Source organism: Tasmannia lanceolata, unplaced genomic scaffold (assembly GCF_043159265.1).
Source record: "Tasmannia lanceolata isolate RefF3 unplaced genomic scaffold, GAP_Taslan_0.1 ptg000012l, whole genome shotgun sequence".
Classification (NCBI taxonomy): Eukaryota; Viridiplantae; Streptophyta; class Magnoliopsida; order Canellales; family Winteraceae; genus Tasmannia; species Tasmannia lanceolata.
In genome coordinates, this window is record NW_027518689.1 from 5104014 (window position 1) to 5129419 (window position 25406).

General features: G+C 37.7%; 2 protein-coding genes across 4 annotated transcripts in view; both read right to left on the reverse strand.

The window, feature by feature from the left end:
• Positions 1-2052: 2052 nt before the first annotated feature.
• LOC143887586 (glutamate dehydrogenase 1, mitochondrial) lies at positions 2053-14354 on the reverse strand. 3 transcript variants are annotated; one of them, XM_077391670.1, is made up of 12 exons: positions 14258-14354; positions 13997-14054; positions 7784-7838; positions 7583-7697; positions 6342-6455; positions 5725-5946; positions 5538-5612; positions 4616-4732; positions 3727-3977; positions 3407-3482; positions 3228-3314; positions 2053-2460 (listed from the first exon to the last, which is right to left on the reverse strand). In XM_077391670.1, the coding sequence occupies exons 4-12, from the start codon at positions 7688-7690 to the stop codon at positions 2275-2277; spliced, it is 1236 nt and encodes a 411-aa protein (XP_077247785.1). In that variant the 5' UTR covers positions 7691-7697; positions 7784-7838; positions 13997-14054; positions 14258-14354; the 3' UTR covers positions 2053-2274. The 3 variants fall into 3 exon arrangements, with proteins under 3 accessions (XP_077247785.1, XP_077247787.1, XP_077247786.1); XM_077391672.1 differs by lacking the exons at positions 7583-7697; positions 7784-7838; positions 13997-14054; positions 14258-14354 and adding an exon at positions 7268-7406; XM_077391671.1 differs by lacking the exons at positions 7583-7697; positions 7784-7838; positions 13997-14054; positions 14258-14354 and adding an exon at positions 6991-7041.
• Positions 14355-22864: 8510 nt separating this feature from the next.
• LOC143887588 (putative disease resistance protein At4g27220) overlaps positions 22865-25406 on the reverse strand; it is a 29529-nt gene continuing 26987 nt past the window's right edge. The window contains exon 2 of the mRNA XM_077391673.1: positions 22865-23069. The gene's annotated coding sequence lies outside the window, so the exon portion shown is untranslated. The remainder of the gene's footprint in view (positions 23070-25406) is intronic.

A 25406-nucleotide genomic window follows, 5' to 3' on the forward strand; every position in this document is an offset into this window, starting at 1 on the left:
TCGTCCGCAACAGGAATGTCTGGCTACAGAGTTGCATTCATATTTGCTAAATTCCCAATAAGGAAGCTTGATTCTAAGCCATTTCAGCCTCCCCTTGATTTTTATGTATGGGCTTTGATTAACGGAAATTTCATTTTTAAAAACAAGTGGATTGTTTCTAAAATATGGGTAACTTTTAAAATATCACGTAAATTTTCTGAATTTTTTTAACTATAAGGGGCCGTTTGAATATGCTGATGGTAGAATCTTGGATTTCCTCGAAATCATGGATGGGAGATGAGAGAAGGAGACCGTCCATCGTTTTCTGATTCCTCTCCCTTCTTTCGTTGAGCGAGAGTGAGTGATCTTCATGTGTTTCCGGGTTTTAGAAATCTTAGGATATTTCTAGAACCTGAATTTCTTACTTAAAATCCAGGATAGTGGATTGTAAAATCCCGAATATTTCATTGCTTTGAAACTAAAACTTGGATTCTAAAATCCACGTATCCAATGGGTCTGTTTCGGTTGAAGTAAAATGGGCGTAAAACAAATTTTACTTCCTACTCCAAATTAATACGGTGTTTCTTTTCATGGAAAATTAAACTATAAGCACTTTTGCCTCCTAGCAGTTGCATAATTTTACCAAAAAATATTCTACAAGATAACGAGGAGACTACATGAATTGTCTCTTCTCTCGACTTCTTACACCACTACTCTACGAGGTAACTACTTGCAACCAACCTGACCCTAAGGATTGGAAAAATAGAGGGTGTCACCCACCTGGTTTTCATTTAGATCATACATATGTTTTCCTTAAGTTAAAATATCACTACAAGAATTACAATCTTTTCAGGTAGAACAAATCGGTCGCCAAAAGCCACAAAACTGTTGCTATGTAACAAGGGAAAACACCTGTCCCAATATATAGCGTCGCTAAAGGTCTGTGGTGACTGCGCTGATGTTTTTTTTTTTTTTTTTGAAATAATTGTTTCTGTGAGGGAAATATCCTTCGCTAATCTCAATTTTAGTACGATAAAAACAATTAAAACAATAATAGAAAAGGTAATAAGAGAAATTATATGATGCCCGACCGTCAAAATGTAAAGGGCGGAAGGAGACAAAACCTGCGGCCTTAGTTTTTGTTAAAAACGGTGCTTTCCCTTGGATAAAAATCAAGGGAGAGAGGGTTTGTCTCTCTCCGCGCTTTATTTTGACGGTCGGGCATCATATAATTTCTCAGGTAATAAACCGTCGCATTTTTTCTTCTTTACTTTTCATTCCAACTTCCAGGTTTTTGAATTCGTAACCATTGACTAATAACTTTTTTCTAAGCCACTTTTCGAGTTTTCAGCCTAGCAAGTCCTCAAACTCCTTTATTTTCCTTTCTTCTCTCTCTTTTTTGTGAAATGGTTATCAACATTAACCAATAAGCCCTCAGTTTAACACTAGTAAGGACTTCCTGGTGTGAATATTATTGTTCTTCGATTTGTTAGAATAGATATAAATCTAAAAAATTGATTCATATGAAGCAACGGCACCTGAGCATGACATACTGCCGACATACCTCAATTGAAGGCGAGAATTGCTACACCTTGTTTCTTATTCAAAAGGGATTTGCTAGCGTCCATCACAGAAGCCATTTCACAGATGGTCTGTTAGATGTGCCAGCAGCCAAAAGGCTCCATTTTCAGAAGATTTTGTCTTCATTCACGAGGTGGCTGCTCTCACATGCAACATACCATCCTAAAAATGCCCTCTGCTATGGACACTAGCAAATCCCCTATTCAAAATCCAAGAGTTGCTCACTTTTCTCTTGATGTTATCCTCTAGCTTCATTAACTTTGGCTAGAGAAGGTCGTTCTAATCCCAATATTAGTAAGTCAATCCCACTTGTTTTTTTAATTTTTATAGGTCCATTCGTAGCAATGTCAATACTTACTCTATATGGTATTTTCTTAATTGATTTGCACACAGGGGGAAAGGTGTATGATTTCCATCACAAGTTTTGAGTCCATTTCCTGCTTGCCCTGTAACATCATCAGAACCATATTCATCAACCATGGGAACAAGTCATACCAGAAAGAAAGAAATCTCAATTATTTTTGCTACTCTTAATTTGGTTTTACCATGCAAGAGAGGAAAACTGTAGAAAACAAGTACAACCTGGGAATAAAACTACATGAAGGGAACGTAAATAGAAAAACCCATGTTCTTTTCTTGAGGTGGAAAACATCATGGAAATTATTTTGCCAACAGTAAGAAAAAAAGGAAGAACATAGAACACTCATAACCATCTCAGGCTTCCCAGCCTCTGAGAACAGTTGCCCGAGCGACTCGGTTTACTCCGAGGGTGAACGCTCCCATGCGGAGATCACAGTTGTGGGTCTTACACATCTCCTTCACATTTTTGAAGCCTTTTGTCATATACGTTTTCAGCTCGTTGTTTACTTTCTCTTCATCCCACATGAAGCCTTGGATGTTCTGCGAAGAATATACAGAGAAAAAAAAAATCAAAGCTTGGTGTTGAAGTTGATTGAATTATGGTTATACATCATTTACTTGGAAAAGTTTAAATTCAAATTTCCAAATTATATGATCTTTTAAGAAGAATTTTACTATGCTTCTTTATTATAATGAAATAAAGAAGACTGAAACAGATGAGGAGCATTGATAAGAAATCAAGTATTGCAATAACTCAACTCAACTCAACTAAGCCTTTGTCCCAACCTAGTAAGCAGATGAAAAATGATAAAATTTTTAAATAAAACATGTGATCATGAATTTTTTTCCATAAATCAGAATAAATGGGGAGGCATTTACCAAAAGATCAGAATTTTACTATGCATTTTTATTATAATGAAACAAAGACGACTAACACCTGGTCCAGTGCACGAGGCTCCCTCCATTGCGGAGAATTGGAAAGAAATAAAGAGAATTGGAAAGAAATAAAGTACTGCAATAAGCAGATGAGGAATGATAAAAAAGAAGAAGAAGAAGAAGGGCGGCCCAGTGCACGAGGCTCCCTCCATTGCGGGGTCTGGGGAGGGCTAGATGTACGCAGCTTTACCCCTGCTTTGCAGAGAGGCTGTTTCCGTGACTCGAACCCGTGACCACCAGGTCACAATGGAGCAACCTTACCATTGCACCAAGGCTCATCCTCTCAAATGAGGGAATGATACAAATTTTAAATAAATCTGCGATGATGAAGAAATATTTCCATAAATCAGAATTAACTTGGAGGCATTTACCTGAACCCACTCAAAATAGCTCACAGTAACTCCCCCTGAATTTGCAAGTATGTCTGGCAGGATGATAACACCTTTCTTTGATAAGATCTGGAAATAGAGAAAAGGATCAAATTTTTTATCTAACAAATTCCTTCTATTAATATCTTCTTGATGAAGTATTTAAAGTATTCAAAGCTCACCTCATCGGCCTCGGGGTCGGTGGGATGATTTGCTGCCTCAATAATAAACTTGGCCTTGATTTCATTTGCATTTTCCCTTCAACAAAATGGAAAAGGTTTTGCAAATTATCAAAGGCTTGGTAATAGGGACATTTTAGTAGTTCTGAAAAACTAGTCATTTCAAAAGCCTGCAAAAATTAATTCCATCTCATGTAATTTCATCAACCCAAAAAGAATTAAGAGATGATGCCCCAAAAATGGGATTTTCCTGAACTACACAATTATCTTAGTTGTTTGGTGTATCCAGAGAATCAATCAAGAAGAGTTGGTGAGGAAAAAACCTGTTGATCACTCCACCAAGGGCTGCTGGAATGAGCACATCACAGTCTTCGACCAACAAGGAATTGGGATCAACTGGGTCTCCACCATCGAAACCTTTGATCCCACGATTCTCTTGGGAATGTTTGAGTAGTCTTTGTATGTCAAGACCCTTGCTGTTTTTCAAAGCTCCTGTAATGTCACTGACTGCAACAATTTTCCCACCATTTTCACTGATGAGTTGGGCTGCCCAAGAACCAACATTCCCGAATCCCTGAAATTTTGAAAGAAATACGATATTACTCATAAGAACAAATAACAATGTGAATTATAATAGTTTGTATTTTGTTACTTTTGTTCTTTTTCCTTCATATTTTTATTTTTCTCTTGAAATACCTTGACATTTGATTAATTTTATGTAGTGAAACACAGTCAAAATCATCGCCACTTACAAGAGTTGTGACTCCTTTATTGGCGGCTTGAAGGTTGCGATTATCTATCTAAGGCAGTATCCAATTTTTACTTGCAGAAGGATTCATCTTCTAATTTCATATGATCACTCCATGGAAATGGAAGTAAGAGTTTCAGTTCTGGGTCAATGGTGTAGACTAATGGGAGAGGTCTTCCGAGGAATCCAAAACTTTTGATCAAAAGACATTGTTGACGCTGAATTAGATGAGAAATCTAGTGATTTGGAAGTGGATTAATTCAAGATGCACCTAAGTGCTTCAAATTTGAGTGCTTTGGCTGTTTGGCACTTGGTCTGAGGCAAAGCACATGTTTCTCTCAGATGATCATGATTATATTTTATTATTATTATTAATCTTATATATAGGGTGAACTATGAAGGGAATCTTAGGAGAGAGGAACAGTGAGTACTGAGTAGTAAAAAAAGAGATGGAGGATGCTAACCTGTATCACAAATCGTTGGTCAGATATGCTCTTTCCATACTCTGCAAGCAGGGCCTGTGTTGCAAAGAGAACCCCTCTTCCCGTAGCTGCATCTCTGCCCAGAGATCCACCAAGATCCTAACATATAGGATATTGGTATTGTCAAGCCATACTAACAAAGTAGATACACAGTTACTACTAAATCAGCACAAGGCCAAAGGTTTTTAGAAATTTGTGAAAATCTTACAAACTGGGCAAATGAATAAATCACAAAATTCTAGAGGTAGATAATCCCGACAAACCTTTTTGGGATATTGGCAGCTCTCTATTTAAACATCTTTAATTGGATGTTGATAGTTTGTTTGGACTTGTAAGCCAACTACAAAAGTGTAAACTAAAGAGAGAGGACTGACAACACCAAAACTAAGGAGTGCTGTCAGCTCTCAATTTCAAATCTGACATAAACGGGGCTCTACTAAAAGGGAACTTAGAATTTTAGTCTCTACAAACCTACAATATTAAGCATAATAATTACAAAAATTTAAACTCATGTCATCAATAAAATAATGGTAACGAATATCGTACAGATTCCGATCATGTATCACTGATCATCTGTCCACACAGGCTATAAAGTAATTTTAAAAATAATTTGTAAACACCCATGCGCTGAAAGCCCCATAAAATATTCACAATTAAAGAGGAAATCAGCGCTGAAAGCCCCAGAAAATCCCCCCAATTAAAGAGGTAATCATTCGTTATTTATCCATGGAAGTTCAAACTCTCATAAATAAAATCATGCAGAGAAAAATAAAAATCGGTGTCACCATGAATCAACTAGAGTAGTCATATAATCAGCAATTAAGTACAAATTCTAAATCATAATTTCAAAGTACATCTGTTACCTATTACGAGAATGCAGAGACTTCCAGTATATAATACTCACAACAGGTTTTCCAGTCACTACAGCAGGTGAGTAGCCATGAAATTTCGAGTACTCATCCAGTATCCAAGCCATTGTCTGTTATATGGTTCCAACAAGCAAAAATATTAAAAAATCAAATTTATTCAACTAATTGCACTGATAACTAACCATCATAAACAAAGAAATCTATTATTTTCAGGAAACCAACCTGTGGGTTTGTTCCCATATCAGGTGCTGGAACATCGGTGTGAACTCCGATTAGATCGTGTATCTTTTGTGTGAAAACTCTGGTAAGTCGCTCTAGCTCGGAGATGCTTAATTCCCCTGGATCACAACCTATTCCCCCTTTCGCTCCTCCATAAGGAATATTTGCTACTGCAGTCTTCCATGTCATTAGTTGTGCTAAAGCATTCACCTCATCTGGGTCAACCTGCATTTTCACAGAGTTCATGACCGAAAGCTAGCAAAAACTGATCACTACAGTCTGAATTCTAGTTTTTTTTTCATCTTAAATTAGAAAAAAAAGCTTGATTCAACACTTTGTTTTTCTTATCCATCTCAAAATAGGTAAGAATATAATAAAGGATATTTTTCCATGATGTCAGATAGAGAGATGGGATTTCTGCAGCATCAATATGATTTGCGAAAAAATGAATATTCATGCACTCCTGAGAGTATATCTTTTTGATTGAGGCAACATGAAAGAGCTTCCCTACTTCTTAGCATGATAAAATGCCAAACAGAAGTACAGAAGATCATTAAAATGCCACTTCCAAATGATAAAAACAAAATTCTTATACTCCAGATACCGGAAACACGACCGACCTCTGGGTGATATCTAATCCCTCCTTTCATAGGCCCTCTAGCGTTATCATGTTGCACCCTGAAGCCAACAAAAGATGCTAAAGTGCCGTCATCTTTGGGAATAGTGCATTCAACCTGAAATTGAATTCAATTCAAGTGTAATCAGTAAAGCAAAGCAGAAAAGCAATGTCTACATTAGAAGATACTTTAAGGGACTGTTCCAATCGATGTAAAAGGTTGGTAAAACAAAGTTTTAGGTCAATCAGAAAAGAAAAATAACTAGAAAACACCCTGTAAATCATCCCAAATGCCTCATATTCTTCAAATACATGTTTACAAATAGGCAAAAGATTGCTTGCCACCTAGCAATGACACAGCACGTTCTGCTTGAATCCAATAAGAATGCTTGGACTCATAAATGCGTTTGAAATAAAAAGACTGAGGAACTTTCTGTTTGAAACCAATAATGTTCAAGATCACATTGATAGACTCTGAACTTGGCTAATTGACCCAGTTTGAGAAGGCCCAAGTACCACTCACTCCAAGAGTCTGATTCCATAAAATCTCGATGAGTAAATAATCCACCTAACCAATCTTGCATAAACTGCCTAGTCAAAATAGAGAATCCTAGTCTGAATTTCTTGAAAATTATGCTACAAACAATACTCACAGGTGCAATCCTTTGCTCTGTTTTAATGGAATCCATTTATAAACTAACCATACTGAAATAAGCCGTTTGGATACATGGATTTTATAATCCAGGATTGTCAAATCCTGGATTTTACAAGCTAAAACCTTTCTTCGTAAAATCCAGGTTTTAGCTCTTAAAATCCAGGATTTTACAATACTGGATTATAAAATCCATGTATCCAAACGGCTTGAAAGTGATTCACAAAATCACAATAAAATGTCATAAACATCTAATAGGGTTTGAGAAGACAACTCACTTATGAAGAGAGAAACCTGAGACTGAATCAAGCAGTCCCTTCAGTTGGTCAACTCATGAATATGGCAAAGCAAAACGCCTTAGAGACCTCTGGTTTTCTCAAGAAAAATTCCAAAAGCATCCCAATCATTTCTCTTTGGAAGAGTAAAAAGGGGCTCTTTTACTGGGATAAAGGGGAAAACCCCACTGTCCAGGAGTTCATCTGGGGTATTTTGGTAAAACCAAGGCAGAAAAGGACATAACCCTGACTCTCAGAAAAAACCCAAGTACACAAATCTTCAAGAGAAAACAAGAAGGTATGATTGTTTGTCCTTACCTTGATCTCTCTAAAAGGGATGAGTAAACTCCTTTCAAGCTTTGGGTCCAAACCCAGAAGCCGAGCTGCCTGTTTGAAGTTCCTGCTGGTTGCAGCTAAAGCATTCATGGTGGATCTGAAAATGCAAAGGGAAGAAGAGGAACATCAGACGTCTGACTTTTGTTTTATATGGGTGATAGATTTTTGGCATGGGTTTCTTACCAGAAGCTTTTAAATGCCACTTGTAAGGGATTTGTCAATGATAGTAAGCCCAACACTGATCAAAACGTGAAACCATGCAAAAAGAAGAAGAGGACATTCAGTGAGGAGATATGAAAATACAGAAACTTGAAGCTGACAATGGGGAAAGTTTAAGAGCTTAAGTAACCACTAGGGTTAAGGTCAAAGTCTTATATTATTTTAAGAGTTTTTATATGATGCATGACCGTCAAAGTAACAAGGGCTAGGTGGTTTGCCTTGTCATTTTGACGGTCGGGCATCATATTAATTCCCCATTATACGAAGATTTTCAAGAGGAAAAGGGGTGGGTACATATTATTTCCACCCCTTTTGTTTGTCTTGACCTGAAGTAAGGAAAGAAAAACAAAAGTGGTGGAAATACAGTAATTTTCAAGAAAAGACAAGCAAAAGATGTGGAATGCCTCAGGGGTGGCAATCTCATAACCCTTTTCATGAAATAAGATATGGAGAAACAGAAATGATATCTGCGCCAAGGTGTTTCGATAAATAAGCGCTCAACTTGTTTGTCGTGTAGTGTTTAAAGGGATTTGGATATTACGGTTCTCAAAAAGCTCTTTAAACCCTTTAAATACTGCATGACAAATAAGTGGAGCGCATGTTTAGGGAAACACTTGGGGCAGATATCATTTCCCATGGAGAAATTGTTATAGATGACTGTTGGCCCCTTGCAAAGAAAACACAAGTTGTCAGGATGATGATAAATGTGCCCTATAAGTTACTAGGGAAGTCCCTTTTGCTGGTTTTATGACTATTTTAACATTAGGGAAGCCTCTTTTGGTGGCTTTATGGCCTTTTGGTTAAAGTGGCTTGTGTAAGACCAAAGCCTTCATCTTTTTCTTGCTTTAGTAATTAGTTATGACAACTAAAGTGAGCATTCCTTCTAAAACAAAGGATTGTTTTCATCATCTCCCCTAAAGGACTAGTGGTAATGGTATGGGCTATATAGATTCTTTTTTTTTTTTTTTTTTTGGTAACGAAGGGTGTCCTCACCCCCTTCGGGGGTAGGACTATTTCCCTACGGATGCGTACAATCACCTGGAAACCACGCGCATCGGGTAAGCAAGGGGGGATTCGAACGCTCGTCACTAGGGAGCAAACCCATGACTTTACGCCAAAGAGCCACACCCTATATAGCTTTGGTAGAACACAAGGGAACTTAAGTGTGTTGGCGTCACATCATAAAGAACTAGCATGAAAGATGTGAGAGAAGAAAATGAAGTAAAAATAAAATGACAATAATGCCTGATGGGCTTTACAAACTATGTAGTTTTGTCTTTTGATACTTCCAAGGGTGAATTGTGGAGCACTTTATAAACCATTTGAGAAATGAGAGTCCAACGATTGCACCAATAATGTATGTGATATCTTTTTCTCACCCTTTTCTCTATAATGAATTACACTCAGTGTTATAGTTGTCATTCCACAGAGTATTAAAATCATCATATTACCCTGTGTTTTCCTTCAGTCCAATATAATTTATAATTCCCACCAAGATAGTGTTTTTTTGGGAAAGGAAAGTGATATAACGTTATGTTCCCTCTATTAGGGATGTTTGGTTGCCATGCACTGCTCAAATAATAACCTTTTGAGTTTAAAGGGAGATTAAACAGAATTTTTGCATCTACTTTGTTTTTATTTGGAAAATGACATCACTTTGCTTTCCTTGTACTCCTACTTCACGTTCATCCAAACAGAAAGGATCAAAATAGATGAGAAATTATATGGTGGCCGCCCTTTACATATAAAGGGCGGAGAGAGAAAATATCAACCCTCTTGATTTTTTATTAGGGGAAAGTAAAAAAATAGGGTTTGACCTGGATCAAAAATCAAGGGGGAGAGTTTTTTCTCTCTCTGCCCTTGTTGTTTGAAGGTCGGCCACCATATAAATTCTCCAAAATAGATTTCTGGTAATCCTTAACACTCAAAAGGGTTCCCTCTCACTAATTTAACTGGAGAAAAGCTATATGATGTGCCAATGTATCTATGTGCTTTAGCCTCTCAGAAAATATTTTAGGGCATCAGGAGTAGTCCTACATCTACTCTAGTAAACATGACAACTTTAGGACGGTTGTTAAGCTACTAGCCTTGCTAATTCATTCCAATGCACAAACATAATTGGTGTGAGGGTAATATACAATTCACCCTTAAAAGTATCGAAAGACAAAAAAAATACATTGTTCTAAAAGCCCTTCAGGGCAATTGTTGTTTAGGCTTAGGCCCATATATCAGTTGGATGGTGCTTTGTATTGTAGGGAATTGTTGTTTAGGCCTAGGCCCATATATCAGTTGGGACAGCCTAAACATAACCGTGTCTACGTCTCATTCTCCTTCTAAATTAATCCTACTTATGCCTTACGGAAGAACACACAAAAGCACATGCTACCAAAACAATCAGTTTTGACCATGGTTTTAATTACCATTTTCATCAACACACGCGCGCACGGAGACGCACATATATTAGTATCGGCATCCTTCCGATATGCTTGGGAATATTGAAAATAGTTCAGAATATGCTTGACATATAATTATCTGAGGGCCAATATATCAGACCTATAAACCTTGGTTCTGACTACGATCTTAGGTAGCTCGAGGATTAATAAGATGTTGCGAATTAGAAGAAGACTCAAATCTCGTGAGAGAATGACTATGTGGATAATTACTTGAGAGATCAATGCTAACATCCACGTAACACAGCCTAGGCGTTTCTACGTATGGGGTCATGGAGCAAAATCCACCCACATCGGATGATTCTAAGTTTCTAACCCTCTGATTTGTAGTCTTTTTCGATGAACCGTATGTCTATATTCAAATTAGAAGGTTAGAATTACACCCTTTGGATTCAGAGTGATAGATTCGCATGCACCCCCCTTATTTACGAGGTTTGTCGGCTTTTAATTGTTTTATGGCTAAAGGCAAAAAAGTTCAATAATTATAAAGGGAGCCTAAAGTGAAGGGTGCCGTTGCGAAAACCATTCACGAGACACAAATCTAATGGATCTAAGGGGCACCATTGAGGCTCAAATTTTGCTAGGCTACCCTTCACTTTATCATTCCTCTACTTATAAAACCACTAAAGGAGAAAGCCCAAAAAGTTAAATAATTATAGAACCACTAAAGGCAGTCACTTTAGCTAAAAAAGAGGCTTATTTATCATAACCCTCTTAAATACATACCTAAAAAGTATGCATATTTTAATAGAGGAGTGCTTTAGTAGGGTGTGACCTCAATGTAAAACAATGGGCGTCCATACTGTGACATAGTTGGGTCCTACCATTGATTGAAGCATCACACTTATAATCTTCTATGGCTTAAAAGCCACACTAATCATGCAATGTTATCATTAAAAAATGTATTTAGTTGTTGAATTGTTGCCCATAATTAGATTTTTTTTCCTTTCATGTTGACTAAAAAAGTTATAAAGTTTCAAATGTTAGGATCTGATGATGACCGGCCATCATAAGAGATTCAAACCAGGCCTATCAAGTGAATGATAAATCAATCAAATGCGGCCATAACACAGTAAAAAGGTAGACTAGCAAGGCAATGTACCATCATATGAGAGTTTTTATATGGTAGGGGTTGTGCTTATAGCTCAATTGGTTGTGGCTCTGTATCTCAAGATTGAGGTCGTAAGTTCCATCCCAGCTTACTGAAAAAGAGTTTTTATATGGTTAAAAGAGCTTTTTTATGGTTCCTGCGTGTCCATACAAGTATACCAAAAAAACTCAATGAGACCCACATCATTGGATGATCCAAACCATTCATTTGTTGGGCCCAGCTTAAATAGACTGTGCATCGTTGAGTATCTCCATAGGGACCTTACACCAATCATGTTTGAGGAAACAGGTTTCTGTTTCTGGATGGCAGAGAGAGGGAGAGAGAGAAAGAGGGGAGAAGAATTTCAAATTAATCCTAAATGCAAATTTCGTATAGGAATACACTTTGAAGACGGGATCCCGTCTAGAAAATAAAAACGGGAGTGATATGACTGTTGATTTGACACTTTTCAAAAGCAAGTGATATTTACTCCCCTTTTCATCACCAGGGACACCCAGCGCCAGTGTACGTGGCAATCAAGGCCACTGGATTCTTTTGACGTCAAGTACATTAGCCCTCCTTTAGTCATTGATACACTGGCGCCAGGTGTCCCTGGTGATGAAAAGGGGCGTAAATATCACTTCCCTTTTTAAATCATATTTATGGCTTTATGGGGATTTGAGCTCCCTTCCTTTGTCTTTTCGTGGATGTGGCTCATATGGTTGATGCCCGTTATGTGGTATGGAGATATGACCATCTAGTTCTTTTCAGACCTAGAATGTTCCTGGTTGGGGTTAAGATTGGACATTATGTATCTGTACACAACCAGCATCGATCCTGCCTCCATACACGCATTGGGGTGGCCTATCTAGGTCATTGGGGTAGTTGACCCGAAGCAGGTGAAATGGGTGCGATGATTGGATCACACACTGAGAGAATCACATTACAGAATAACTTGTAAACAAGGATTCAGATGAGGTAATTCTGTTAGATAGGACCCTTAGATATGTTCTTAGACCCGAGGGACCGTTTTGGTCTCTGGGCCGTGCTTATGGCTTTGGTCTATCTAATTGCAATCCAAATAGAATTGCCAATGAGTAGTGCTGGGTCATCGGGTAAACCACATGGGATCAACAGTGATGCCCAACAAGGAATCCTCCATCGCTCCCGTAAAAGAAAATCATTTATAGTTTCAATCTCAGCTAGGCCCTATAAATAATAACTGGCCAGTTGGTCTGATTTCTCGCTCTTCTTTCCTTCAGCAAGAGAATAGGAGATCATCCCATGTTTCCAGGTTTTGAAAAGATCAGGATGGGGGAGAGATTTTTAAAACCCAGATTTCTTACTTAAAATTCAAGATTCTAAAAAGAAGGGAAACAGACGGTCTCCTTCTTCTGTTGTCTCCCATCCAGGATTTTCAGGAAATTAAATCCAAGATTCTAAAATCCGCTTATGCAAACAGCACCTTAATTTATTATTTGGATAATCTTACCTCACCTCCTTGGCGTCTAAGTGCGTCATCTACACTCTTTAGGGAAGTGAGAAGATTAGAAAAACATGTTTTAATGAGATTAATATCAGCCATTAACAAAAAGTGAAAGGGCACTTTCAAATGACGCGACCACTTAGTTGTGGTAGTTGTGGTGGAGGTGAAACAACCTCTCGCATCAAACACTATGAAAACATATCCATCTTATATTTTTACAAGGGCATTATATTCGCCCTTTTTTTTTTTATGTGGGACAGCCTCCTCCAGTGTAAAAGAGTAGTCATAAATACACTTGAGAGGGCTGTCCCAAGTGAAAAAAAAGGAGCGAATATATCACTTCCCATTTTTACCCAAGACCCTAGAGGTAGAGAAATTATGATCTAGACTGTTCATCTTGTGAGGACATCTTGGATAGGCAAAATGGCTCGAGAAATCACAACCATCGATCATGGAACAAATTCAAGATCATGTGAAATTAGCATATCTGATCCAATATGATGATTTCGAACCATCTGATCAATGGCTTGCAAAGAAATGGTTAAGAAAAATCGATCAACGGTCCAAATTTAATTTTGTGATCGAAGGGTTTGAAATGTCGAAAACCATATCTATGGAGCCAAATCAAGCTGCTCTTGCACTTAGCATTTTTGAGTAGATAAAAAATAATAAAACGACATAAGAAAAGTAGAGTGAGGAAATTATTAAAAAAAGGGAAAAAACAGAAATTTCCAAAGAGAGCTTCAAACGGACAGGGAAATGAGAGAAATAAAATAAAAAATATATGCATGATATTACTTTCAAAATATGAAAAAAGAAAAGAAAAAAGGAAATGCTATCAGCACTATAAAGGGCACTCCTCACTTTATTAAAAGTACGGTATGGCCTGCACCATAAGATGATCCAAACCGTCCATTAGATGGGCTACAGCCTAACTAGGATGTGCCCCAACAATTATTTTCATACGTTGATCCTGTTCAAACCTCTAACATTCAAACCGGAGGCTTAGGATCAACCTATGGAAATAATATTTGAGGCGCAACCTATTTAGGCTAATGGACGGTGCGGGTCATACCGTACTTTTAATAAAGTGAGGAGTGCCCTCATCAAAATACATAACATTTCCTTAAAAAAATTAGACATTGTCATACCTAAATCGAGGAAATCAGTTGCGTTGATCGATCTGTGCTTCAAGGAGGGAAAGTAGATCTGCGAGAAGGGAAATAAAGAATTTGCTAGATTTGAAAATCCATACGAGAAGTGTTAAAGGAGCAGATGAGGATGAGATTGAGAAGTGAAGGTGAGAATAAATAAGAGAAGAAAAAAGAAGAAATCTGAGAGAAGAATAGGATGCCATTGTTTGTTTGAGATCCAACTATAGCGACAAGAGTCCAGCAGGAGAATAATCATACGTGGAATCTTTGCCACTCGAATGCTAGTAAAGATTCGTGAATCCGACTCAAATTCCACGTTGAAAAGCACTCATTTGTTGATGGCTAGGGTTTTTCCTTCGCCATTGAAGGACTAGTAAGAGCTCTATATAGAGATTGGATTGGGAATACAAAAAAAGGAAAAATTGGGAAGGAGTTTTTTTTTTTAACCATAGTTTAGTTTCGCCCGCCCCCTGTAGGATTATGCGCCCCACTTATTGCGTGACTTGGCGTTAAAAGTCTTCACAAAATTCACGTCAAGGGGGCGCATAATCTGCCAGAGGGGCGAAAAAAATCATCTCTAAAAGGAGAAAGAGTGAGATGGAGAGTATTTTTCCTTGTCGGAATAAGTTCGAAAAACGAAATGAAATTTCCATCCCACTTTTCGCTGTTTCGCCTACTGGGGTGGCAATATCACAAAAGAGGGCTAATTGTTAGATTCATAAATACATGGACAATATTCGCACTACCTTGCCTAACCCCATCTTACCTACCAAAAAAATAAAAAAATAAATAAAATAATATTTGCACTACCGATTTTTGATAATGCCAGTACCCACTTTGTTTTACACTTTTTTTTAATCAAGTATCAAGTTTCAACATCCAATCGGGTAAGTGTAAATCAAAGTATGTAGTGGCATTATTGAAATACAGTAGTGTGGATATCAGTCCAGAAAGTATGAGCAACCAAAAAGCTAGTATAAACTTTGGGAGTTCAAGCTTAGGCTTCTCAAGTGAAGCCCACTAATGGTCTTGGGTCAAGAGTTAGGCCCTATTTGGATTGCAAGAAAAACATTTCTACAGATAATGTTTCTTGGATTTTTCTTTTTAATTTTCACGATCTAGAGGGGGAAGTGATATGGTTCAAGTGGATTTCACGGGATATTATCATACATTGATGGTACCTCTTAAGTAAAAATTGAACAGCGTGGTTTAATTTATCTTTTTCCGTGTGTAAAAAAATAGGAAATTTTAGAAACAATTTCCTTTCCAAACTTTTCCAGAAAATTCTTGCAATCCAAACAGGTCTTTAGGGTAGGCCTGAGTAGGGCTTTCCGGAGCCTTGTGTCACGACCTTTGGTTTGGGATTGAGGTCCGTGCGGCACTTGCATTGCCTCACAACAAGCAAGTAAGCCTAGCAAAGTTATGAGAATCAAACCTACAAAACAAACACAAATGGAGTGCTAAGTTTCCAAACACACACAAAGCAATAGGGCACACGAATTGATGATTCTAGAACAAGTTACAATAGGATCATGCCAAAAGGTCTACAACTCCTAACGGTCCCCGATCACCCGTTGACTAGAATGGAATCCCTGCTAGGATATGCACTAGCAATGCACCACTCGATGGCCAACCAAGATCTCAGGGTAAAGAGCTTTAGCAACCAACCCACTTAACCACCAGTGGCGACCAAAGGTGCTATAAACAACGACTTTCCAAGACGCAACGAGACGAGCGGGGTTGGATTTTAATACCAACTACGTCCTCACTACAACATGTACATAGGCATGAGTCTTACATATTACATTGATAGACCAAGTCACGGGCCATAGGCCATGCGAACAGCGCTGGACGAAATGGCCACGTGACACTTGCCTTGCCGGGGTCACACCCAAATTTTTAGCAGAATTTCTTAGGACTAATTTACTTATGTCACACCCGAGATTGTGTACAATCGGACCCATTGATTGTTTACCCAATGGTAACCTTGAATTTATGAGATAAGTAAATTAACCATAAACATATCATTTCGCTCTAAATTGTGGAAAGAAAAAATTTTCTCAAGAAAAAATTTTCTTTTTAGAAATGTTTTTTCTTGCAATCCAAACGGGGGCCTTAGTGTCTCTGCCGAAAAAGAGGGTGCTACAAAATTGCTTTTGCATACACACACACACGCAACATAAATAAGTTGTCCCCCGTAAATCATCTCCATAGGATGATCCTATAATGTGCAGTACCCACTACAAACGGAGGGTTAGGATCATCGTAAGAAGTGGGCCCACTGTACTTTCTGCACACATTGTATGAAATCTCTATAAGCATATATATCAACAGTTGTAACATGTGTTTTAAACAATATGGGACCAGGCCCGACCTACGTTTTTCCATTAATGTACTGTATAGATCATCTGTGCATGAGTGTTAAACAGAAAAAATTTATTGATGTCTTTCCAAGTTGTTTCATGATTTCCTCAACTTTATTAGACACTGTTAGATTCAATGAAGAAAGAATTAAGGAAAAAAAAAAATCCCATGATCTAATAAGTTTGTAATTTTCAAAAAGAAATTATTTTTAGGAAACAAAATCCTTAAAAATGAGTTAACTAAATGCCGAAAATTTTATTTTCAATTGAAGTAATTTTCCAATAATTAAAAAAAAATCTCCATACATCCAAAAAAACCCTTTGCATACCTACTTCACCTGACTTATTCCGGAATCCGAACCTGGCAAGTGTGGTCCCTCCCACAAGTGACAACCTAATACTAGACCAAGGAAATTGTGGAAATTTTCCTTCTCCACGACTCTCTCTCTCTCTCTATCTCCACATGTACACAAGTGACAACCTAACCCTAGACCAAGGAAATTAATGATGAAAATTTCCCTGTTCACATCTCTCTCTCTCTAACCCACAAAACATAAAGCCCCTCTCTCTCTCTCTCTCTCTCTCTCTCTCTCTCGCGCGCGCGCTCACACACAAAACCAACAAACAAGGGGGGCCTATTGGAATTGTATTCTATCTCATTTAGGGTACAAGAGAACCATTTCGAATTTATTCTGTCCCTAGATGCTTGGAATTGTATGCTTTTCCTTATTTCCTCCCACCATGAGGGAAGAAGAAGAAAGTAGTGGGATTCCACTAGAGGTCCATGCCTTTATGTCACGAAAGTGTGAAGAAAAAGTGTGACAAAAATGAGGAAAGAAAAGGACATTATGACACTCCTCCACTAGAGCTAAGAGAAACGTATAGTAAAAGCTTTTGATCCATATCCAAAACCCAAGTAAAGCTTCTTTCGTGGACCATGAGATAGAGCTCATGGGAGTTTGCTTTAAGACGAATTGCATGTCATGTGTACATGCATATAGAGTACTATGCCTACCGCGTTGGCATCAAGGCACTCGGAGTGGATATATTTTTATTTTATTTTGGGAAATGATATCAACATTGCAATGTTTTGATAAGATGTGCAAAAGCATGTTGCTGTTTACTATTTAAAGAGCTGTCAGATGGATATTATAGTTCTAGAAAGGCTCTTACAAGACCTTTAAATACTAAACGACAAGATGCTTCGCACATCTTTTTAAAACATTGCAGTGCTGATATCATTTACTTTTATTTTATCTCGCTAAACGACAAGATGCTTCGCACATCTTTTTAAAACATTGCAGTGCTGATATCATTTACTTTTATTTTATCTCGCTCTATGTAGAGAAGTGTTAGTGAGATACAAGGATTGGAACGGCCTCCACTTGCGTGCCGTACATGTAACCATAATATAATATTTAGGTTTTCTTGAGAAAAGATGATTATAACAAAAAAAATATAAAATTTTTATTGGCAAACATGTGATGTTAGAAATTAATTTAGAGATTTGCTATAGGCAATTTTGTAGAAAGCCATTTGTGCTCACTTTTTTTATTTATGAGTAAGCTGGGGTTAGGCGGACCCCGACTAGAACGGCGCCATAATAGAAAAAATACATCAAAGAGTAAAAACAAAACAACTAACGGCCCGGGGCCATTTGATAGCAAAAGCATAATGGCGATATATCCCAATAATAAAGCAAAACACGAAGCACCGGAGAGGAAGACCAGATGAGAAGAGTAAAAGATGAGGCGACACACGCTCACTTTTTAGCAAATTATGTCTTATTCATTTAATCCATCAAAAGTGAGCCTAAGTTGCTGCTCTCACATGCAACAGATGTTCTGCAAAACGCCTTCTGCGATGGACCCAAGCAAAATCCCATTAGATTTATAAGCAACCATGAAAATTTATTCCACAAGGAATATTCGTGGGCCTAATTGTAAAGATGAGCTAAGAAGGAGGGAGGGAAGGAAATTGACGAGGGACAAGTGGAGAGAGCATGAGAAATTCCTAAAACACAGTAAAAAATAATACGTTACTTCAAATGGATTTTATTCCTGATTTTCAGTGGCTTTTCATGCTCCCCTCACTCCCATACTTTAAAGTCTCTCCCTCTCCATCCATCTATCACAAGGGCTCCCACTAATATTCCATGGAATGGAATATTTATTCGGGGTTGCCAAACAAGGCCTCAATGTGAAAGGCAAATAGAAAATTCACTGTAGGTGATATATCGTCAAAATGCGCATCATGAGCTTTTAAAAAGAGAGCTGCAACTGGGGCATGAGTCTATGACTCTTTAGAGGCATGTTTTGCTTTATTGAAAAACTAGTCCTGAAATGTTTCTTTATGTGAAAATTATAATTTTCAAAGTTTCATAACCCATTTGCTAGCGTCCATCGCAAAAGGCATTTCGCGGATGGCCTGTTGCATGTGAGAGCAGCAACCTCATGAATGAAGACAAAATCTGCTGAAAAGTGAGCCTGTGTGGCTACTCTCACATGCAACAGGCCATCCACGAAATGCCTTTTGCGGTGGACACTAGCAAATCCCGTGATAATATATACTAGCCATGTTGCTTTATGTTGCTGTTAAAGTCTGGATTAATGCTGAGTTAGCTCTTGAGGTGAATATCTGCAACTTGTGTGCACGAACGAACGGTCAGACAATCATTTAGAGTTTGGACTCAAGGAAGGCCCTCTGATGCTTAAATCGGTAGCAGCACCATATACGAAGGCTGAGCTCTCTGAAGGCTCGGTGAAAACTATAAGAGGTTTCAAAATCCGTACCATTGAGCCTTACCGTCCTTTTTATAGGATGGGATTCCTAGCTAGTAAGAAAAGTTGCCTTCCGAGGATTCTTTCCTGATTGGATGAGTTTCATGAAATCAAATTCTGAGTATTTCATGTGGCGGCTGCATTCTAGAGTCACAATCATAGGGTTTATGGTTCTTATGGCTTCAATAAAAGGTGTGAAATTACCCTTTTACCCATTGCGTGTTTAGACGTGCATGCCACGTGTACGTCTCCAATTGGGTGTCAGTTTTTATGCCCAACACTTCCATTGTCATTAGTTTGTTTTCCAAGAAATTTTTTTGAAGGAAAAACCTTTTCTAACCTCTCTCTGCCTCTCTAATGGAAAATCCTTTTCGAACCTTTCTCTCTCTCTGCCAATAATGAATGGGTTAGATCTTTGAAGAAATTGGACATCATAAAAAAGTGTATTTTTTAAGGGGGCTGGTAAATTCACCCTATTCAAAGATAAATTCACCCCCTTTTACCCCCAGTTTGACAAGAGTAGAGCTCCTCTCTCCCTATCTCAACCTTTCATGGGAACCAAGGATGAATGGTTTAGATCTTTGAAAATGCCGGACATCATAAAAAGTGTATTTTTTTTAAAAAAAAATGCCACTTGGTATCACTTTATTCAAAGATTTAAGCCGTTTATTTGTTGCGTCCCAATGTAAATAGATATTGCCTCAAAAATCATCTCCCTAGAATGATCCTAACTCTTCAATCCATAGTGTATCTTATTAGACCGGAGGGTTAGAATCATCCGATGGAGATAATTTTTGGGACACTGCCTATTAACATTGTGACCTGGTGGTTACAGGTTCGAGTCACAGAAATAGCCTCTCTGCGTACATCTAGCCCTCCCCAGACTCCACAATGGAAGGAACTTTGTGCACCGGGCTGCCCTTTTTTTGCCTATTTACATTGAGGCTCAACAAATGAACAATTTGGATCTTTGGACAAAGTGGCCTGGTCAATTTTCTAAACAAATATACATTACATGATGTATGCACGTCGGTGCCATATAATAGGTGGACCCCATTGTATATTCTGCCCATGCGTAGGTGAGCATATACTTTGAAAAATACAATGAAGCCCACCTTGTTCGAAGATCCAAAACATTCAGTTTTTGGGCCCCGACAGGACTGTGCCCCCAAAACCATCTCCATTGGATGATCGTAGCCCTCTAATATGTAGATAACACCATATAGAAATGTTGAGATCAAATAGTTAGTATCCTGTGGAGATTATTTTTGTGGTATGTTTGGGCCTAACAACTGAATGTTTTAGATCATTGAACAAGTGGACCCCACTCTATTTTAAAATAATGTGATATGTTCAGACATGCTATAACACATATTTATTAGAAAATTCATTGGGGCCCACCTTATTAAAATATCCATACCGTTTATTTGTAGGAGTACCCCAGTCAGAATGAAAGTTTTACTGAAATATTTTTTATTAAATTTTTTCCATTCCATTTCCAGGAGAATCATCAGCATAGGAAACAATTAGGATGCCGATTCTGATTCATGATTCGAGAATTCCAAGCGCAACCTTACTGCATCCAATCCATGAGTCCTATAGGCCCATCAATTGGATAGTCCAGATCCCAGATCAATGGGCCCGAATGCCAACTAGACAATATAAACGGTTTGCACACTGAATTTCTTTGTACAGTTGATAGAGATAGAGCCATTCAAAATTGTTGGTGCCTTTATTTTCTTTGGTTGATTTGTCGTCTCTTTGGTTTATGTTGTTTGGCTCATCTTTGAGTCCCTTCTCTTTTGTTGTTCCCCCTTCATATGTGTTAGGGGTTGTTTTCCTTGCTCTTCATGTTGTATCTTTCTCTCTATTTTAATATATCTGGTAGGGGTCTGCCTAACCCCAGCTTACCCATAAGAAAGAAAGAAAGATAGAGCCATTCAAAGGCATGAGATTTTTCCAATTAATTTGAGTTCACACATGCAGTATTTCCCTACAAAAGTAGTTGCTTTCAGAAGAAAAAAGTAATTTAAGAGAGAACTTATCAACATTAGTTCTATAAGTAGCAGCTGGTAAATTTTGGTACTGATAAGATTCAGATATGGATTAAGTAACAAACAGATCACAGTTATGCTCTTTAACATAATGGCCTACATATATCATCATGAACCAATAATTTAAAAGGTTAGGCTCCATAAATTGAATGGTACAATGAATCAATGGTTTGGTGAAATCTTAGAGATGTTTTTTTCCTCCACACCCTTGATCAAAGGCTCCATTCCTTGTGAAGTAAATGGGCGTAAAACAAAACTTACGCGCAGTTTAAAGTATAAAAAAGGGTTTAAATTTTGTTTTACACCCATTTTACCAAGGATTTTATTTTAATTCTAGAGGAAGTATAAAAATGGGCCTAATTTTTGTTTTACACCCATTTTACCCAGGATTTTATTGTAATTTTAGAGGATCAGTGTATGCAACTCAAACACACATAATAAGATATAATTGAGTTGGTTCAGCTTTCAACCAGAAAATGCACGCTAAGATTTTCTTAAATTTTTTAGGGAAAATGTGTCTCCCTGTCTGGGCTGGTCTGCTGGCGGCAACTCTCTAAGGCCCTGTTTGTTTTGGATTTTGAGAATTGATTTCGAGTCCTCAGCTGATTATTGAACTCAGAATTAAACACAATTTTAAGTCCAATAATTAGTTTTGGACTCAAAATCAATGTTCGAAATCCAAAATGAACATGACCTTAAGGGCCTGTTTGGATACCTCAGATTTTGTTTTTGGAATTGGAATTGAGTTTTCAGTACAAAATGAATAGATCTGCCAGCTCATGTTGAGGGAGACAGAAAGGAAAGGGGGTAATGCCTGCTGTAGGGGAGAGGTTGAGGAGCCAAGAGCGTGAAGGAAACTGCTAGATATGTGGATTTTCAACTTCTTATTTCCACAGCTTATTTGGAAATCTGATTTTTTTCACTGTCAGCCACTGAATTGGAAATTCAAGGATTTGATCGAGATCCAAATGTCAACGCAAAAAGGGCTGCAAATGTGAGAATTCCAAATCAAAATCTTCTCGGCATCCAAACGGGCCCTAAGGATAGCCCATGTATTAGGATTTGGATTTGTGATTCAAAAATCTGTGGATTTAAAATCCATAAATAATGCTGTTTGGATGATCATTTAAGACTATGGATTTGTCTAAATTCCAAAATCTCTCGTTTGGATGCTATTTGGATTTGGATTTGGATTTGAAATCTTATAAATCCAAAATGGCCTTGTGAAAAATTACTTCAAAAGCATATCCACTGATCATGGGGCCACTCCCTGCATTGTTTCTTTATTCAAAACTTGCCTTTTCCATGCATCCTTGTCTGTTTTTAAGCCTGTGATCAACTTTACAGAAGATGCAATGGCACATGCATGGGACATGTTCCAAAAACACAAATGTTGATTGGAAAGTAATATCCGCGTTCATATGTTTTGATAATGGTATTCCTGTTTACTCTTTTAATTAGTTGTCTTACTCCCACAAAACATACGAAGCTAACAGGCAATCATAATAGAAAAGAGTCTCTCATTCTCAATACAAGGGAGTGTCGATATTATTTCTCTCCCAATAATCTACTGGTCATTTATCATTCATACTTCCTTTTACAAATATATAACAAGGTCTTTCTTTAAACACACAAGCAGCTTTCAAAAGGGCACAAAACTAGGCCAAATGACAAACTGTGGTAAGCCTCTCTTTTAGTCCAGCTCCACAAATTGAAACAACAAAAGATCCCCCTCAATATATAACTAAAAGAAGATAGTAACATGGACAAAAGGAAACAAAGCAACAGTTGTAAAATGATTTCAAGGGCAGCTGCTCTTCCAGAATGCTCTTACAGTCTTCTAATTTCTTTTTCAACAAATCATACTCAAAGCCTACAAAACAAACCATAGAACCAGAAATATCATCAGCCATAGAGATAAATCACAACTCTCACCAAGAAAAGCAAAGTGCAAAAAAAAAGAAAAAGATGAGAAGCGGGTGGAGAGGGAAATCCTAGGAGTATGAACAAAGAAAAAACTCAAAACTCAGAAACACCCATTTAGAAAAGGATGTAATGGCAATGCTTCTTGTAGTTCATCTTTCCTTTCTCTACAAATCGACACAAATATAAAGAATTATATTCTACATGACACTGCTTAAGAACTGTCTATAATCTTGTGGGCAAGCTTAAAGCCAAACCAAGCTTTCTTCAACTAAAGGATACAGCTGCAAATAAGTTTATAAAAAGTTTCTGCAAATCTAAAGGAAAGCCCATCAATGGAAGTCTATTAAAGTAACAACTAAGCAGCATAACCTCATAAGCAAATCCAGAACATGAAGTCTATGGGATGAATGTAAAACATAAAACCTTATGGTTGAATCCCTTTGGATCTGTCGTCATCAAAATCAAAGAAAAATTTAGCTTAATGGAGTGCAAGAGGTGTGCCGATAATCATCAAGTCGATTCCTCAAGCTTTTCTGGAGGACGCGTGAGGTATCCTTCTCGAACTCTATAACTTAAGTGAGAAGTGCCCAGAGGTCTTCTCTCCCCTCCTACTCTTCATGGCTGATGGAAAGTGTCCACTCTTTGACATGAAAAAGAGCACTTGCTCTCCTTGCTCTCCAAAACCAAAATGAAAGTGTGTGCGAGTGCGCGCACATGTGTTTCGTTCTTGAGAGAGTATGGGAAGAGGGATTCTTGGGCTATTTTTATTCAATATGCAAGAGCTTCCATCAAGCTTCTTGCTTTCCAAAATTAGCCTCTAATTTTTGCAATGCCCAAGCTAGACAAAACCGTCAAAAGGCATATTGCCTTCTACCATTTTGTCAATGCAAGAATATTTCCATGTTGAGAATTGCACATGTCCATTGTTTCCATAGAATAGCTGATGCCCAGGCCACCTAAGAACGGAAACATTCTACCAATGAACTCTAAGGAACCCCAATTTACAGCTCAGTTCACTTCATTCAATGCCATTATATGGTTCCTGAGAAGAAAACCTGCCTCCGAAGATTCAGCCAATCTTCTGGGAAGACTGTAAAAAAGATTAAGCAAAGCTCTTAAAAACACTTACCAGGAATTCAAAATTACTACCAAGACAACCATGTCAGACTCTGGTACTTAATGAATAATCTTTAACTTCCCTGGGACCAGTTGGGTTGTTTAAATCCAAGTAGAAGGATCAATTTCTAAATAGAAACCCATTTCAGCCACCATGCTTTCCTAGGCCTTGTAGTTTTTAAACACCAATCTGGACCTTCCACTTAGATGGGCCCGAGCAAAAATCAAAGTAACAAGCAAAAAGTCAAATACATAGACACATAGTCATGTTAAGGATTAAAAAACAGAGTACCACAAAGATTAGGAAAAACAAAATAAAGATAAAGATTTGAACAACCCATTACCTCACTGATTTCCACTTGAAGAGTACATATACAAATGGTTTAAATTATATCAAAAAAATGAAGCCAACATAGCAAACAAATGGGTTCTTTCACCTGCACTGGATTTGCACACATTCAGGAAAAAGACGAAGAAATTCCTCGGTCAGATTAAATCTCTTATAAAAGGCACCCACAGGTAACCTTTTCCTTCTGCTAGGTGACTGGAATCTGATGCTACATTTGATGGAAATTGCAGTCCCAGGCAGCATGGGAATTGTTTGGAGATTTTGAAAATTCAACCATAGATTATAGCTTCGATAGAAAAGTATAGTTTATGCAGAACACAGCTAAAACTGGTAACATAGCTTGAGAACATACTAGAATTTCACAATATTAATATCATTTAATGTTGATGACACATGCTCTGCATATCATAATGGTAACATGTTAACCTGCTGAAATAGACAAGCCACTCTACACGGCTAGATATTTCAAACCACGTTGCTGTGCAAGTGAAACTACATTTAATTTCAAAATCCATGAAATGCCACATGAAAGACAATAATAAGCCTTCTACCTAGTATCTACTAATAGAATTATGCTTATAAAGGAGGCAGCTAAGGAGCAGTTGAAAGGGTGAAATAACCATAATTTCGAGACAAAAGTGTAGAAAGTCTTGGCAAAGAATATTGTGAACAAATTTATTAACAGAACCAACTATATATAGAGCCAAGCATAAGCCTACCAACAAACGCCTGCCACGAGCTGGAAGGAAAATTTCAGCAAGCCACAACCCAAATTCAGGGGCATATTAACCATCATATGTATGCCTATGCTTTTAAACG